The sequence below is a fragment of the Diadema setosum genome, chromosome 9 (assembly GCF_964275005.1).
Source record: "Diadema setosum chromosome 9, eeDiaSeto1, whole genome shotgun sequence".
NCBI classification, from domain to species: domain Eukaryota; kingdom Metazoa; phylum Echinodermata; class Echinoidea; order Diadematoida; family Diadematidae; genus Diadema; species Diadema setosum.
The window spans coordinates 4,939,373-4,958,564 of NC_092693.1; the positions used below are offsets into that span (position 1 = coordinate 4,939,373).

At 38.3% G+C, this 19,192-nt stretch overlaps 1 protein-coding gene across 1 annotated transcript; it reads right to left on the reverse strand.

Annotated features, from left to right (window-relative positions):
* Positions 1-2,351: 2,351 nt before the first annotated feature.
* LOC140233493 (bactericidal permeability-increasing protein-like) lies at positions 2,352-19,192 on the reverse strand. The gene is made up of 16 exons (XM_072313611.1): positions 18,918-19,192; positions 17,356-17,467; positions 16,555-16,686; positions 15,559-15,632; positions 12,945-13,041; positions 11,998-12,061; positions 11,214-11,277; positions 10,442-10,530; positions 8,939-9,115; positions 8,089-8,154; positions 7,579-7,746; positions 6,842-6,909; positions 6,132-6,174; positions 4,940-5,003; positions 3,606-3,682; positions 2,352-2,768 (listed from the first exon to the last, which is right to left on the reverse strand). The coding sequence occupies exons 1-16, from the start codon at positions 19,063-19,065 to the stop codon at positions 2,727-2,729; spliced, it is 1,485 nt and encodes a 494-aa protein (XP_072169712.1). The 5' UTR covers positions 19,066-19,192; the 3' UTR covers positions 2,352-2,726.

Here is a 19,192-nt window from a genome sequence, read left to right on the forward strand (position 1 = left end):
GCCCCCCCCCCCCCCCCCCCCCCCCCCTTTGCAGAATTCCTGGATCCGCCCCTGGAAGTGAGTTATTCTCTGCCATATTGCAGACTTGCCAATACTGTAAGGGATCTGAACGTCCATCGTATTCTCAACTTCTGGCACGATCCATATTGGTGGGCAGGTATCAGGAAAATTCCCTAGTGCAGTTTGGGGTAATGCGCACTCTACAAACATGTTAGAGTGTAGATGTGTAATTCAGTTTAAGTCGTTGAGGAGATGGTTTTGATGTAACACACATTTCCCATACACGTCTGCCCAAGTATACTCGGGACTAGTCTTCAGTGGGTTAAGTTTATTCAGGGCTTTCTTTTTTCCTCTATACTAGAATATGAGACCATGCTGTATATGATAGCTGAGAGTTAGCAGATACACATGTTGGTTTGTGAATAGTTGACCTGATGCTGTTTCCTGACCTGCCTGCATAAAGTGCTGATGAGTCATGTATACATGGTACTACTTTTATGCAATGATGTATTTCTCTAGTGTACAAGCTGGAAGCACGCACAAAGAATATCCTTGGTACACGTTAGAACCATGCCGATGTGTATTGTGTTTTCTGTGACTGAAAATATAAAAGGTACTGGGCAGTTCATGACATAATTATGCTGTATCTGATCATCCAGTGCTTACTTGTTGGTGATTCTGACTGAAGACCAATTAGTTCATATAATCAGAGAGATACACTTACACACTTCATGCATTAAAGGCTTATTTGCCTGTACAAAAAAAAAATGAAAAACAAACAAACAGGGTATACTGCATTGAGTGTGATGCGCCTGCTTTATCTTTTAAGTACATTGTATCAGTAGAATTGTCTCTTTTTTGTTTTGACTTGTAATTCTCATACATTTTTACACTTTAGAATAATTTCAGAGTGTTAAACTGGAAGTGAAAATGTGATGCATCATGAAGTCTGGGTTTATGGAGATTATTGGTGCATGTTATTCTGTATGGGATTCCTAACATCAGAGGAGAATGAACTTGTCTTTTTGTTCGTTTCACACAGATGCTCACAAACTATGCTTCAGTAAAAGATATAAGTGGAAGACTTAATCGACTACCACTCAATAAACACTTCAATATGGCAGGTGATGTCAGAAGTTAAAAGATATTGTAGGAGTTGCCACACCTCAATGATATTGATATACAATACACTGACGAGTAGCTGATTGATATTTCTGTATGTGACTGTCACACAGTGCAAGTACACGTGCAGATTCTCAGTCAAGTACATTTGTATAAATCATTGCAAGTATTTTGATCACCATTTGAAAGACACTTTCATTTACCCTCAAATTATGGACTGAGACAGAGATTATATTGGGGAAAGAATATTGTAGATGCTTATTTGATGCTAGGATTTATTTGGAGTGATCATATTGCACTCAAATGGTGTGTATGTGTGTGTGACGTGCGAGAAGCATATCATTGATCATACATTTTGACATTGTGTTGCAGAGTTTGGTACCGTTTGCTTCATCGCGATATGATTATGATTGTAATTATGCATATGGATATGTATTTTGATCTTCCGGGCGAAGGGTCGAACTGTCATTCATGTTTGTGTATGCCACTTTTTGACAAGATCTGGCAATAAACCTGAAATGAAGAAACTATGAATGATATGCATTTGCTTGCTTTTTCCTTTTCTCAGCTCATCAAGAAAAAAGTACATTGCATTGTAATTCTTTTTTTTTTCTTCAATGTTTGTAATACTGTATTATTGTTACACCTGTGTTACATGAACCAAACAGAGTACATGTTGAAGTTTAAGTTTAACATCTTACTGTACCACAAGTACATATTGTACTGACATCTAATTTGGTATGTATGTAGTTAAACTGTGGGACATAAAATTCTTACCAGCTTTAAGTTGCATTTTATGAATCTGTCTACACAGATCTGCAGTAGGCCTTTATGTGACCTGTTCCAGCATCCTATGTTTTTATTTTGCTTGATAGCTGCATCGGCATTTTTGGTAGACATTTCACTTGTATTACTACGAAATGAAACATTTCCGGCCATAAACACAAACAAAGACTAAACTTAGCACAGGAACGCGCAGACTAAAATAACAGGCACAAGAGAAACGTGATTTGACCTTCATAGTCATTATGAAGTCAAGATGGAAGGCCCTTTTTAATGTGAGTAGGCTTACATAATGCTCTCTCTTCGATAGGTAAGATTCAACCAAAGTGTTACATGATATTGGTTAAGAAATAGGTCTCTTATAGACCCATTATGTACTTAATTAATAAAGCAATGACAAACATTCCAAAGGTTAAACAACATTAAAACACACACACACACACACACACACACACACACGCACAATGAATGTTTGTACATTCATTAGTCCACATGATATGTAGGCCCATGACGCCAAGCAAGTCCATTAATAAGTACTAAATTCTAAAGATATATACAAATATTTACTTCGTTTGATTACGAGTAACTTGCGTAAAAAAAAGTCAACACAGAAATGTGTCGAAGATCGCCGACCACTAGTACATGTATCTTAACTTCAAAACGGTAATGATAAATGTTCGACTACTTATACATTATGACAGATAATGTACTAAGCTATCATAAGAATTATGCAACTGAGGACACCACAATGAAAGCTGTCCTGTAGTTAACGCTGCCTAGTATTCGGTGAGATACATTGTACGTATATGCCACTTCCTGATCTAGCCGTTGTAGGTAAGGTCTGTTCCGATCTTGATGAAACTCTGTAAAAAGAGAAGATAGATTAAAGAAGAGAAAGAAAGAAAGAAATACGTAAATGAAAAAAGAACAACTCACATTAAGTTACACAACATACGAAATCACACATGGAGGAACCAGAATTCATTCATCTGTCGCATTGGCGTTATTTACATCGCTTGTATACACTTTAGGTATGTGCATACCGATGTTGCGGTGATGGTGCATGTTTGCATTCATTCCGAAGAGTTACGCAAGGGAAATTTATACACTGAGAGGTGGTGTTGCCGATGACAATTTAAAATCCGTGAATTTACCTTCGTCTATAATGTATTACAGCATATCACATTGTAGTGCTCTGCAACTATGTACTCATCTCTATTCCCTATATAGCACTACTTGAATGGACTTCTGTGTGAAAAATTTAAAATCCGTGAATTTACCTTCGTCTATAATGTATTACAGCATATCACATTGTAGTGCTCTGCAACTATGTACTCATCTCTATTCCCTATATAGCACTACTTGAATGGACTTCTGTGTGAAAACTAGGGGTGGGGGTAAGCTTCGTTATTGACTGTTGCTATGGGAAGTTGCCATTCAAGGAAGAGTTGCTACTCTACAATCTTCGGGCCTGGCTTAAAACCTGTTAGGATGTCAACCCTTGCTGGAATAGCAACTTCCCGGTAACAACAGCCAATCAGGAAGCTGGATTCTTGTCGTTACCATGACAATTGCCATTCCAGCAAGATTTGTCTATCATATTAACTTTTTATGAAATGGGGTCCCAGACGATGCACTGTACAAAGTATTAATCAAAACAACAAACCCTCCACAAATTAATGAACAAAGTTAAGTCATACCTGTCCCTGCTTGACTACCGGTTTGCTGAAGACAAAGCCATCCAGCTGAGGCAGAGCAGCTCCCTCGGCACCCATTTCTTGAAAACAGACAAACAAACAGACAAACAAACAAACACCATCAATGTAATCATTATACGCAGACGTTAGTTATCCATAGCAGTCAGCCTGAAAGTTAAGACTCATTTCAAATTCGATATTCATAAAAATATTCTGATAATGACGATACACGATGGTGCATATATAGCTTTCTAATAGAAATGACTGTGGTAACGGTAGGGGTACAAATCAAGAGACTGGAAACAACGTTGCTGTTTTATATGTTGTTTTTAATCCTGTATTTTGTCACTGCATTTTTTTTTTGTAGAGTTCAATGTGTTTCCATGACATTGTGAATTATACTTTAAGAAAAGATAATTTAAGATGAACTTGATTGAATTTTTTGAAACTTTTACAACACGGAGCTCTCATTTACACTTATGTTTATATTTCTGGACGGGATCGACTTTCGTTTCATTTGTGTCATTATCGAGGTATGAGGTGATTTCGCAAACTATATTAAACCCGACAATCTGTTAGAATTCAAATCAAATCTTCAGATTGTTTAGAAAGACGGCGGCTTCAAAACGCGATCATCAAAGACACAAATTTACCTGTGGAATTCTTTTTATATAGAAAAACTGAAAGCTATCACTTAATTGAATAATTATAGCCAGCTGAAACTCAATCACTTGAACCTCCATGGGTGAACTATACCCTGCGTTACACTCCACTCAAAAGTTATCAGTACCTAGATCCAAGGAGCTTCAAGCTCCTTGTTAGAGTTGAGAGCTGCCCAGTGTTGTTTTTATCTAATGTTGAAGAAAACCCTCCTTCAAATTTTCGCAATATCACCTGCAGTTAACAATTAGTATCGAAGTACCATGTATCAGATTGACTGTTTGATATGAAAATGTAATAAGTTTAATTTCTTTATATATATATATATATATATATATATATATATATATATATATATATATATACACTGTTGGTGAATACAGCATGTACTTGTTTTCAGTTTTATTTTTTGATGACATAATCACACCAACACGTGGACCACTTACTCAATATACAAAATCGAATACATCTGGGAATCATGAAATGAATATTGGAATGTTTCAAACGCAGCACTTTCAGCTGTCATTTATCTTTTTTTAGTATCCAAGATTCCGTAATTCTATGCTAGTCATTGTGACGATTAGGTCATATAGGGTTATACTGCTGAACAAAGGTCATTCAAGGTAGCCGTTGAGATCTGCTTATATTAGCCATAGTCGCTGTCATTTCATACTCACGGTTCAAGTAGGGCAAGACGTAGAGAGTGATCGCTGAGTTGACCGCCACCTCAAGAAGTTTGGTCTATGGTAAGAAATGATAAAAGAAAGACATTCTTAGAGGACTGGTTCTCGGGGTTCCTTATTAATCACATTGTAGACCTACTGATGAAAAAAAAAAATGTTTCAAAAGTTGCCACCGATGCTATATTGTATCTATTTCATCATGTTGATTACATGCACAAAAGAGAATAGAATTAGTTTTGGAAGTCGGAGAATGCCGTGCAATGAATATTTTAAAAATACTCCCTCTCCAAATTGCATGAAAACGTTCTGCTTCGTACGGTTTTGTCACTTTTTTATGCTTCGCTTTCCCCAAACATATTACTTATGAATGAGACAGTTGGTGTCTTTACCATGTTTAGAGAATTTCTTGTTTCTGTTTTATTTGTTTGTCTTTGCGAGCGAGTTTATGTGTGTGAATGTGTGTGTGTGCCTGGTGAGGGTGGCCTCACCAGTTGTTAAAGCTGTGTTCTCCATGAGGTTCCTGCTCTCATAGTAACATACAAAACATACGAGTACATAGCGTATACGTCAATGTGAATAATAGTCACGAACAAAACCATTGTACTTCGCTTCAGAGTATACAGGTACTAAATGAATAATTATTACAAATACAACAAGTACAGAGAAATACATTAGATGCAAAGCAACCGTTTGTATCTATGTATTACACACGCACTCTGAAGAAGAACATTATTATGTATTTCTGCTCTTTTTGTATAGGCCATATGCGAAGAATATCTCACAGAGTCGTGTACAAAAATATTTCTTAGAGAATGTGCCCATATACACAAAATCGATTTGTTCGGCTTCTGTAAGAAAATCAAGGTACTAAACTAAAACTCGCTGAGGAATTACACTCCTAAAGTATAGCGTGAAGCAGAGGGTGTGTAGGCCTATGGAAGAAAAAAAATGTTATGTCAGCGAGTAAAAATTCAGTTCAGTTCTATTCTATTCGGTACCAAAAAAAAAAAAATAAAAATAAATCAGAAGTACATTTTGTACACAATAAAAACAAAAGCAATGCGCATACCAAAATATATACATGCACATGTTTAGCAAATCAAAGCCGGGACACATTTGAAGCGACAGGATAGAGCTTGTTAGCGGGGCCCAAAAGTAGCAGAGAATTATATTTGAATATACTCACATTAAAGTTCCCGATAGCTGTCTTGATCAAAGCCATGTCGGCGCTGTATACGATATCGAAAAAGATAAAATAACTCAATCAATGAAACATTATGGTTTATGTCCCTTGTATTACTTGGTAGAATGATATTACGAATAATGAGAATCGATGATTCCAATTTGTTTATATACCCCATGGAATCCACCATATTTTCCCCATTCATACCGTGTTTCTTCAATTATTATGATGATGATTATTATGTGCATTTAACGCATTTTTTTTGTTGGCCACAACATCAGATGTTTATGAAAAAAAAATATGTAAATACGTATAATTATGTGTGCATAAGCATTTATGTATGTGTGTATTCATGTAGATACGAATATATGTTGTATGGATGTATACAGTAGATTATACAGAGTAAATATGATATGTGTCAGAACTTTTGCAAACTTGGATTGTTGGAAAGGGAATATCACAGATTATTCATATAATATTATGATACCCTGGAGTAGCTACGGGGCTGTGCATCACCATCACATAATATACTCAATCTTCTATCTTCCCTCCTCCCCCCCCCCCCCCCCCCACCCTCTCGGCAATGTGAGACATGTAGCTATCGTCAGTTTTGTAGTTAAAACAAATGCCGGCATACAGATAATGGCATCCCTGAGCCGTATAGTCAATCTTTACTCGTAAACATGATTTTATGGTGATACAAAGGGACGCACCTGAGCGAAGACAGTGACCACGTGATGTTATTACCCTTGAAACCGACAGTAACCTTGCCAGAGATCGACTGAAAAAATAATGAAATGGTGATGATGATTAAAAACTTATACTCATAATGCTGTTGCTGATGATGATGAAGACAATGAGGACTAATGATGATAATAGTAATTATTATCACTGTTGCTATATAAAAATAGTAGTAGTAGTAGTAGTAATGACACCCTATACTACTACTACTACTAATGATAATAATAACAATAATATTGATAACAATAATAATAAATGATAATGATAATAATGATAATATTAAAGATTATAATAATAACAGTGATACACATGATAGACGCAATTTCGATACAGAAAACAAAAGCTTTTAGCAGGAAACCTGAATAATGTAACTTATTGCCATGACTCAAAAGCTACTGGGTGTGACAACTTGACAACTAGAAGCAGATGGATGGTTACAGTTGCGTATGTTCATTGTGCACACATAATTATACAATTAGGCTAGGTTATAGAACCATAAAAATGATAAAGCGACTATACATTAGAGAGTCGTCTTGTGTTTATACTTGGGTCATAGACTGTCCATGTTGTAGGTCCATGCTTAGGTGTAGAGCGTGAAAATTTGTCTAAGTGGATGTGTTGGAGCGTGTGAATGTTTTATTCACTCTGCATATCTATGAGTGTATATCAATACCGTATATGTAATATATGATAATATTATAATACCCACCACTCTCAAGGAAAAGAGGTACGCCAGAGTCTTGTTGGGTAGGACGGCGTACGGGGAGAAGTCCCCTTCCAAGACGACAAAGATTTCACTCTCTTTGATGGCCACCGTTGGTGCCTTGGTGCTGTTCAGGTTGATTTGCATGACCATGTTTGGGTACATCTTGCTCAGCTGCAGGGAGAATAATATAGGCATTGATTAAACACGTTTTGCTCAATAATCACTTCGTTTTAGAATCAGAGAAGTAATTATCCTCTCTCATAGAGTACGGAAAAGTGTCACTAGAAAATGTGAATGTTCTCTTTCCAAAACATTTAATTTCTGTTGACATTATGTAGACTCTTCCCTGCCAGTGTGCCGTAAGTTTTTTTTTCTTTCTTACCCTCACCGATGTCCACTCATATTATCCACTAGTGTCCGCAGAAACTAAGGCTGTGTTAATAATATCACTTAACTAAGGCTAGATATCAAACAGAGTACAGTAGCGAAACTAAAGCTTGATCAATTGGTTACCTGAGGGATGGCAAGTTTGTAGGCAAAGTAGCTCGTGTTCAGATAGTTCTTCTCCGCGTCGGGAATCTGTGCATATAGGAAAAAAAAAACCAACACAAGATGAACGATGATGAAGATGATGCCATCAGATGATGATGATGATGATGATGATGATAATAATAATGATAATAATAATAATAATAATAACAATGACAATGATAATAATAGTCAAGTTTTGTATGATGTATGAAAAATATTACAGACACTATATAAGAATTGTCAAATTGCGCTGAATAATATGTATGATTTGTGTTCAAGTGTATGAAATATAATAGCTCTCCAGCATTTGCAGCGTACAAAAGTTTTAAGAGTTACAATCGCACTATTTAGAGATCTATCAACAATCATCATACGAACCCCAGTTTACATTGGGGGAAAATTTGAGTGTGGTAACAGCTCAGGGTGATGAGGAATGGGGTTGGGGGTGGGGCTGCAACCCCCCCCCCCCCCCCCCACACACACACACAATTAAACACTCTTTAGCTCTTCAAACAAAATAATAATTTGGGGGGGGGGGGGGGAAATCGGAAAAACACAACCCCCAAGTATTTCCAAAGGTTCCGTTCTTACCCTTTAAGGGGGGGGGGGGGCACTACCCCCGGTCCCGCAGCCGCCCCCCCCCCCCCCCCACCATGGCAAACGTTCTGCGGCCTCTGCTATAATTATTATAGGCTACAGTCAAAATACTTCCGGGAACGTTGGACTCATTACAGATGTAACTGAAAGTGAAACATATGTGTCTATAAGTGGCTATATCTGGTACAATTAAAGAAAATGCCGAAGATTAATCGCTTCTCTATAGTTCACCCACGTTATCCTGAGTCACGTTGTACTGTAGAAATCCGACTTCCTGGAGCACATAACCGGCCGAATTGGGCAGGTATTCGGTTATCCAGAGAAACACCATACGCGACGTATCCGAATCAGCCGGGACTCCAGGCACGGGAAGGGGACATTCCTTCTTGCTGTTCAGTGGATACACTTCCCCCTGGCCACATGATGATGAATTCCGGTATGGTATAGGTAGGAAAGAGCAAGAAACAAGTATTGAATAATGTCTTGTCGAAAAAAACCGGTCCATAATTATCTTAGAAGACCCAAGAGATTTTGGTAGAAAGGATTCCTCGCTACCAAATCCGTCCAGCTGCTTTATTTCAGATGACTCTTGATCATTTTGACGAATTCAGTGATACTTAGTACGCATGCAGAAGAAAATGCAAAATGGGCAATGTCTTAAAGGTAGGGAATCCCATTTGCATGCCTTAAATGAAGAGTTGTATAAACACAGTGGTATGTTGAAGAGAGTATCATTTTAGAAACTCCCATAAAGTATTGAAAGTGGAAGGTAATATTTAGTACATTTTTATTGACCGCTAGATTTTGAATTGAATTCTTTTCGGAGCTCACCGTAAATTCCAGTACATTACTAGGCTACCTTTGCAGACCCATGCACTGCATGTGTGTCCATCATGTATATTTTGTGAATAAAGTTCATCAAAACTTACAAACATTTCTATATACATTCTTGCCACACACTCTATATGTTATTACATCAGCTCTTATACTTTTAGATTTGTGTTTATAGATAAAAAATACAGAAGACTGCAACAAAAAGGCTTAAGTGTGGCTGACACACAGAACTGCTGAGTAGTTGAGTTTTGTGCATTATTCAAATTGTAGATAACTGTTGACTTCCAAATTTCTAAGCAGTCAAATGTCAGTGGCCTAAACAAGTCCCCTGAGGTTCATACTTAATGTTTTGCTGCATTTTGGGAGTTCTGTAAAAGGTATCCCCTACCTTTAAAGCATATATATCCTGTCTTAGATGTGGAAGTACATACTATTATGATTTAGAAAGTGTCTCAACGAGTAACTCAACTCTGGCTTTAACCGACATCAAACAATTGGAATCACAGACATAATACGTTATCATCTGAAGTAGGCCTATGCGTGTATCACGTGGAAATCGAAAACTAGAGGAAAGCATAAAACGAGGAACCATTCAACTTTCTTTCATCGCAAAACTTGCAGAAGACTGAGATAGGCAAGGGTTTTCGTGATATATAATTGACGGAAAAATGTTTTGCAGCGCTTGCAAGATAAAGATTGCTTCAGGATGAGAGTCGAGTTATCATAGGCAGGGGCGGATCCAGGAATTCTGTAAAGGGGGGGGGGGGGGCGGGAGAATTATATTTCTGGTGGCACTTCCGGTTTTCATTTCATTTTTCTTTTTCTTTTTTCTTTTTTTAACAATAAAGGGAGGGGTGCGCTGGTTGCGCCCCCTCTTGATCCGCCACTGATAGGGTATTTTTACCTTGTGGGCAGTGTTCACAGAACCATTGAAAGTCGGCTGGGCGACGAGGGTGTAGTCTATCTGGGCTGCGTCAAGGAAGGGCGCCACCACTGTTACATGACAGATAGTCCAAGGAAATCAAGTGAGCATCACGCGTCTGTTGAGAATGAGAAGGGCGTTAAGTCATCTTGAACACTATGGGTTTTGTGACAACTTAACGCCCTTATCATTCTCAACCGACGCACTGTTCTCTATACATGTATTATCACGTAAACTATCGTGGATAGTTTTACATAGAGATCTGTGACCAGCGTACAAACATAACATTATTATTAAACACTGCGGCATTTGATTCGCATGTGGTTTCGAAAGACACCAAAACGATTAATCACTCTTATGTGTGTCCATTAATATTTAATGTGACAACATTAATATTTCATGTGACAGTATTAATCGTAAATAATCGGTGACTCATAATGTCACTGATTTCTGTGATTGTTACATTGATAGTGTGCTGGGAAGAAGGAAGCGGCAAAAAAAAAAATCATTATGATGATGATGACGATGAAAAGGAGAACGATAAAGAAGGTAACTAAAAGAGGAAAAGGAAGAGGAGGAAGAGGAGGAGGAGGAGGAGGGGAAAAATAGGAGGAGGAATGAAGACAAGAACCGAGGTGAGAAAACTACGAGAGGATCGCGGAGAAAAGAAAATTGGAAGTGTCTCTTTGTATTTTCTATTCGTTTTTTCTGCTTTTTTCTACCTATACTAAGTGTGTGTGACATTGACCCTTACTTGTCAGTGTCTTCAGCTCATTCTCTAAGTTGGTATTCACGGCGTCCACGATTGTTGAACAGACCTATAGATTCAAGTTGAAAACAATAACACCGGTCGTAGGCTGAGAACAAACTAAAGTATTTGTCATTTTGAAGTGCACTGAAACGAAATCATGGATATCACTTTATTATTCATATCGTTCATTGTAATACCAAGTTGCTATCACTGTCAAAAATATATCTCATTAATAAGACATAGATTATCTATAAAACAATCTGATCTTCACCAAAATATGAGACAACAAAATAAGATAAGTTTTTGTTATCTCTAGTTAAGGTTTTGATGATTAAAATCGAATTTGTTTGTCTCGAAACTGCTCGCACTGGGCTATGAAGTTGTCAACGCCTTCTTGCGTTTGTTTATGCTGTTGACATTGTAGTTGATTCTTACAATTTTTTTTGGTGTTTTGAAATCATAAAATCATCGATAATAAAAGGTTTATAGCAAAAAGTAAAACCATAATGATCGGAAATTCCGTTTCAGTGTCTCGCTTATACTTTATCAAGTGAATAGATCACGTACTTCTACGATCACATGAGGGCGTTGTTTAGGTGATATGCTGCCTTCCTGAATTTTTTTTTTCTCTGAATCACCGTTAGACATGTGTATGATTAATAAACATAACTGATGGTTGAGACGGTAGGTAAGCCGTGAGTGCTTTAAGGACCCGATTAACCCGGGTAATCACGTTTCTGAATACATTCGTCATGTCTATCTGGTCACCGTTCCGGGATTAACTCACCTGCCCGTTGAGTGAATCCAGTATCGCGTCTGAGATCTGGTCGTCGAATAGGTTGTAGAGCCAGCTATCGGGCGTGACGGACAAAGGAAATTATATTTCGTAATGAATGTAGTAATAAAAAAAAAACATGCACATGATTATGCTACACACCGGGTGTCAGCAATCAAATTGGCAGCTATGACTCACTCTCCCCACATACTTCACTGCAAATACTTTTGTCTTCAAGTTGATGACAGTGGTATAATATCTCATTGACTTTGACTGGTGGTCTGCTTTATTTATATGCAGTTAACACTTTCCCATATCTTAAAGAACCAAAGAGTGTAGGCCTGTTTCCTTCAGTGATGATATATCCTATCTCTATCCTTATTACCGTTTTCATCATGCAGTCATCTCAGTCACTGACATAGCACGTCCACTGTACTTGTGTCGATTATTATCCTTGTGTGTGATGGTAGCATGCATTTCATGATAGAAGATGCTACTCGTAATTTGGGGAAAAAATCTGCCTAACAATGTGGTCTTTTAGTTTTTATCATTCAATTCATGGGAAAGGAGTTAAGAAAAACAGGAAATGATAACGGTAACAACACTTGACGAGGTTAAACTGCTTTCGCTTTCGAAGTGAAATCGCCTTTTCCGTCCAACAAAGATCAAAACTGAGTCTCACGGGATCTAAATTTATTGCTTGATTTTCTTTTCGCTTTGCGGTCACTTCACCATCGTTTGCTACCGAATAAAAATAGCAGGTTATACATTTTGCTCCTGTCAGTGTACCGAAACTGCGTTTAAAGACATGGTTTTCATCTGTTTCGGTTTCTGAAATCAGCTTGAAAAGGGACCAGTAATAAATCAATCATGGAAACCGCTAACGCGTCACTCTGTCACGAGGGGGTTCTCAATGTCGTTGTACACTAATCTATCCTTAGGCATTAATTCCTACAAACCTTGCCCCTCCGTGAAGATCGACGTCCATCCCTCCTGCATGAAAGGAACAGTCCGAACTTTTGGAGGAGACGGTGGGACGGCCCGTGGAGTCCACGCCTGTAGTTTGATTTGGAAAAGAAGAGGAGACGTTAGCTGTGGAACAGGTTGGAAATCTGGCAGTCGTCAAACAATGATGATAGAATGCTGAAAATGATGCTCAAATAAAAAAGCAAAGAAAATAACAAAAGCATTCATAAAAAAAGAAAAAAATGATATCAAAAGCGACAGAGTGGTAGCAATATGATGACGAATTTACATGACGAATCTAATTCAACTAAACATGTAAATCCAATTACAAGGCGGAGAGTTGGCTTAGTCGGTAGCGCGTCTGCCTCACGATCCATAGGGCGCGGGTTCGAACCCGGGTCTGGACTGAGCAATGTTTTGTGTAAGCATACCGTCCCCTCTAACAAGAGGCAAAACACTCTGTCCATCGAATAAGACATAAAATGAGGTCCCGTGTATGAGAGAGTAACAACTCATGCACGTAAAAGATCCCGCTTGCGCGAAGAGCAGGGTGTGTAACCCGGTGAAGTGGTCCCACCTCACATCCAACTGGACCCCATGGAAGACCAGCTTAATATGGGCTATCCAGCCATCTTCTCAGAGGGAAATGAACAAACAAACAACGTGATAGATCGGCTATGCGATATTTCTCATAGTCACATCAACAGAGAAAATAAAGAATACTTTAAAGGACACTTGTTAACAATCATTAACTATCGCATAAAATCACTCCAGCAGCACTTTGCTCTGTCAAAAATATATTGTTCGAAAGAGTTCCTGCTTGTGGTTTCAGGCAGATATGAATTTATGAAGGGATATAACCAATCTCGTATCTCGCCCGTAGTTGCCCGGAGTTGTGCACGCAAGTCCGATTTACCCGCAGTCAAGTTTTGAGCATGACCAAAACTTTTTCCGGGTGAGTCGCGGGGATTGCCCGTAGAGGTCCACGTAGAACGCCAGTAGGAGGCCCCAAGCGGTAGCACCTCGCAGGCAACTCCCACGCAGGTACTTCGCAGTCTCCATATGCGGCCAAGATGATGACATTTTGTGGGACTTCTGCCATTCCCTCAGAGGGATTCCTTCACCGAGTTGTCAGCCCTTACTCGCCACCCATGAGCCTAATACGCAGGTCACACGGAAGTAGAACGTAAGTAGCACGGGTCCAACAGATGAGACGCATGTGAATCTTGCCTAAATCCTTGTCCGCCTGCAAAAATTGTCATTGGTGCTGGAAAATCCCCACACGCAACAAGGCCGCCTAGCTTGCCTGGAAAGGTGTGACAGGGCCTGAACATGGCAGCGGGTGAATAGAACTTGTATGAGCAACTCCAGGTAACTACGGGTGAGATCCGTGCTAAGCACTGTCATGTGCGATTCACCTGCGGGGATCTCCTTGTAGTGAAAATTGTTCTTCGCAAGTCGCACGCAAGGCTTGCCCGGAAAGTTGTGACACGTCCTTCAAGAAGATAAATATGATTATCAGTTGTTATCCGATCACCAAAAATCGTTGTGTGCCAACATAAAGTATGGCTGCGTCCATTGACGTGCATCCGCATCGCCATTGTATTTTTGACACCGTGGTCACTTCCGTAAACTGAGTCTCGCTGCTGCTATAAACACGTATTAACTCAAGCTAACTTGCATAAAATGCTGTCACATTGAAAGACTTGGTATTGTTGCCTGGTTATTATCTCTTATCTGTAAAGCGCATAACATTTGCTGAATAAGTATTACCAGTAGTGCCTATAACATTGACAACAAACAAAACAAACAAATAAACAACAAACAAACAAGCTCAGTCAGAAGTAAAGGACGCAGCAGGGATGTTGATTCTTCTTTATTTCTCTAAAAGTATATAGGAGTTAAAATATAACAAAAAAGTTACATTGATATTATTGTCAAGATATTCAGTCACCTGCCTCGCTTCACAATCAAGTCACGATCCACGCATGAAGCTATGTAGTAGCGCCAAGATCCACGCTATAACGTCTTACATAACTCTTTAGACATTGACTCTTGACAGTGCTAATACCCTATAGGGCTCACACCTGTAAATAAAATGGACTGTCCCAGACCCCTTCACAAATTCGTACCAAAGATACCAAAATAAATGAAGAAAAAAATTAATTAAAATCAATGATGTAGTTTGGCAAAAAAACTGAATAGCTGTAGACATTGAGTTTGAATTCCTCTACAAACTGCATTTTGGTTGGAAGATGAAAGCTTCTCTGATGGAATTTGAGGGGACTATATTTCATTGGGTACGTGTACGGAAAATAGGTGATTTTTTGAGTGACAAGAACTCGTAGTCTGGCTTTGCGGACCCTTGAACAGAATTAGAGCAGAACAACCCACCCTGGAAATTTGATGGATGAAAGGGTATATCTCACTTATTCAGGTTAGTGAGGATGAAACACCTCATTTCTCCCAGCTATTTTACAGAATTTTTGAAATTTGAATTTTAACACACGTCTCTATGGGGAATTATTTACCCGTGTGAGCCCTATAAACATCCTCAAGCTAAGAATCTTTGTCTATAGATTCCACGAAGGGATAATTGCGACTTACCAACTCTCAGAGTGAGAGACAGGGTGATGGATGAGGCCTTAGCGTCAAAGGACCCGGAATCGGAAATATGGATGCTGGTGGGATTACATAAGATTTCACAAGACGAACAGGTTTTAAGAGGACAAAATGGTTATGAATCGTCAGGAGGAAAAAAAAAAATCTATGAAACCACGGCATTCTCCGTGTGTGCACATGACTGATGAAAAAGTCTTATCGTCACTCCAGCTTTGTTAAATGATCATGGTGGCAGGTCTATCAAGTTTGCACGGTTTCTATTTATATTTTCAATTCTCTTCTCATTGTTGATTCTGTTTCTGTTACGTTTTGTTTGACTTATCATGAGTCATTCGGAATGGAGGTTCAAAGTGCATTATCATTTTTGAGAATGCAAACATGTGCTTTATACGTATTGTCTCGTAATACATGAAGTGATTGTTTGAACTCATCATGTCAGTCATGTTGAATTAATATGAAGAGTATACAAAGACATACATTTCTTTATACAACCACAATGTATTACGATAATTCCAGGGCATCTGGAAAAACAATTGATATGTGAAACATTATATGACTATTATTCTTCTTTTATTTCATTAAGAAACAAGTCAAAGGCAACAACAAAAGGTGATATATTCAGATGTTCAAAGGAATGACTCAAATTGTTACACACTGAACCTAAGATAGAACATTTTCCAACTATTTTCCATACTATATCCTAGGATTTAAATTAAGAGAAAGAAGACAGTTTAAGTTGTCTTCCTGTCATGTTCTACTCTTTTCCGAGCAATCTATTAGGTACACGTACGATTGTTTGTTAATCTTACAACTTATACATGTGGATCAATCCATGCTTTTCTTTTGCATGATCTCTCGATGGTTAGCTTTTTCCATTTATCTAAACGTTTACTGCAGTATAGGAGTTCATTCATTGTAACTCTTACTTTGATTTGCGAGAAGTCTTTTATGTTTGTTTTCTTGTTTGTTTTAATCACTCACAATCCCGTGGTCTCATAGTGCCAGTCTCCGTGCACAGAAAGGGAAACTCCACTGGTTGTTAGGCGGAGCCCTCCGGCTGATGGGTCGGGTGTCAAGGATGACGTCGGAATGTCGAAAGAGGTGATCCGTATGCTATGAACAGTAGGAAATTACTATGTACTATTTACTATGTAAAGTAGGAATTACTACTTTATTTCAGTGTCCTGTGCGTCTTGTCATTTAAAGTGAAAAAAAAAACAAAAACAAAAACAGGCATGTGTACCAAACAATTATCAAGAGAATTATTCATTTTGACTTTAGGGCCCTTTTAGTAGTTGAGGAATGAAAGCAAAATGGTCTATAGCTTCAGCAGAAAGAAGGAAAGAGAGAGAGGGAGAGAGAGAGAGAGTGTGTGTGTGTGTGTGTGTGATTAAGAGAAAATACAGAACTTATTCACGAGCTAACATGCTTATAAATAGGAGCATACTAACATTATAACAATCATGTCATTACAACAGCACCTTGTTATCATTGCCACAATCATGTTATCATTATCCCAATTAGGTTATCTTTAAAACAATCAGGTTATCTTTAAAACAATCAGGCTATCTTTAAAACAATCAGGTTATAATAATCACATTATTGTAAATACAAGCTGTTGGCATGGAGTACTATTTTTATGAATATGTAAATCATTTTTGAAGTTATCCTTGGAATTTCTACGTGAATGTCAACAGCAAAATCACACCGACAGCTAGCATAGACCTTCACACATTCCCTCAATTTTGATCTGAACTGCAAGAAATAAATTCTGTTGATTACTTGGACACTTTATACTCGATGTCACCGATCCCGACGTCGGCTTTGCCGGTGATGTCGGGTATAGTCAGCTGTTGGATCTGTTTCTGGAGCATCTTTATCCCTACGTCTCGGACTTGAAACATAGAGACACACACAAAAAAAGAGAAATATATGTCGCAATATTGCGTACAATGTCGTATCACATTCATTTTAATCCTACTTTAGCTCTAAACTTAGAGAACAGCTCTTACACTGATATAGCTACTTTAACATTTAATTCATTTTCTGATATCATCATTTTTTTTTATGATTATCACTACCATCTCCAATATCGTATATATATAATAATTGACTGTGTGTGTTTAGATTTATTGAAATTGGCCACTACCTAAAGGTATGTGTAGTTTTTATTGAGACGGGGATTCGGGCAGAGATGGTCGAGATATATATATTGAAATGAAATGAAAAAGAAATGAAATTTATTCATATTCATAATGGACATTATATCATAAATATACAGGGTATGATACAAAGTTGACATTATACAGGGTATAATGCATAGTTGACATTATATCATAACTATACAGAGTATGATAAATTATATACAAAATATCGTGATTTTTTAGACAAAATTACAACATATTAAAAAAAAAAAAAACAACGAGGTCCTGATAAAAGGTGGGACCCACCTTTTATTAGGACCACTTTGTTTTACTTTGTTTGTGGATATCTCTGGCATTTGAAAATTGCGATTTTCATCAAATAAGCTTTTCATTCCCCCTAGAATGGTATTTTTCTAAATATTTTATATAAGTGGTTTCTAATTATCTCGCAAAAAGTTAAAACCTGAATCCCTATCTCAAACAGAAATACACTATCCTTCAATGCTTATGAGCAAGCTACCACTATACCAATGGCTTAATTGAGTCCCTTCGAAGGACTAGGCACAACGAAGACAAAGTAAATTGCAGTGGTACCACCGCTACTCCCAGCAGGGCTCTCGAACCAGTGCATGTCATATTCATTGATGCCCAACGGATACCCTAGTCGGAAGGACTTGACCCTATAACAACGTGGGCTGACAACTAAGTGTGTTAAATATTTTCTATTTTGACCGGTTTCATATAGCCAACTGGAACAATTGCAGTTCAGAAATATAAATCAGACGACAAAGTTTGATTTTCTAGCTTTCTCCTGTGGCAGAGGATCTGCTCCATAATGGAGCTACTAACTGAATAACCAGTAGGCTATGATATATGAATTTGGCTGACCCGAGGACCACGAATGAATGAAATGAAATTGATCGATTTAGATCTAGAATAACATCAAAATAATGATTTCGCTCCTGTGATTTAAAAAAATGCTTAATTTTGAATCATCATTAATGTTTTACGTTGCCGATAGGGAGACAGTGGGTGCTTAAATAGGCAACAAAGGACCATCAGCTTCAGGCAATGGGGATAAAGTGCCTTGCCCAGGGGCCCAGGCTGCCAGGGGTCTCGCACGGTACCAGGGACCTTATTGTTGAGAAGTCATTGATCTCTTATTATGTTCGTAGTACAGGTATAAATAAAGAGACTCACGGAAGTCGAGGCCGTTCTGAGTGATGCGAGCTTTAAACCCAGGATTCTTGTTCCAGTCCGAGACGAAAACCCCGGCGGGCATCTTCGGGAAGCCGAGAGCCGGAAGGACGGCTAGGACCAGCAAGAAGACGCCGGACACTCGCAACATCTTGAGGCTGGTGACTGTGAAGTAGGCCTCTATAGACGTGTTACAACAATGAGTTACGTGCTCACTCTCCTAGCACATCGGAGCCAACTGAATCAGGAGCGAGCTCGCTGTAATCAGGAATTGCTAC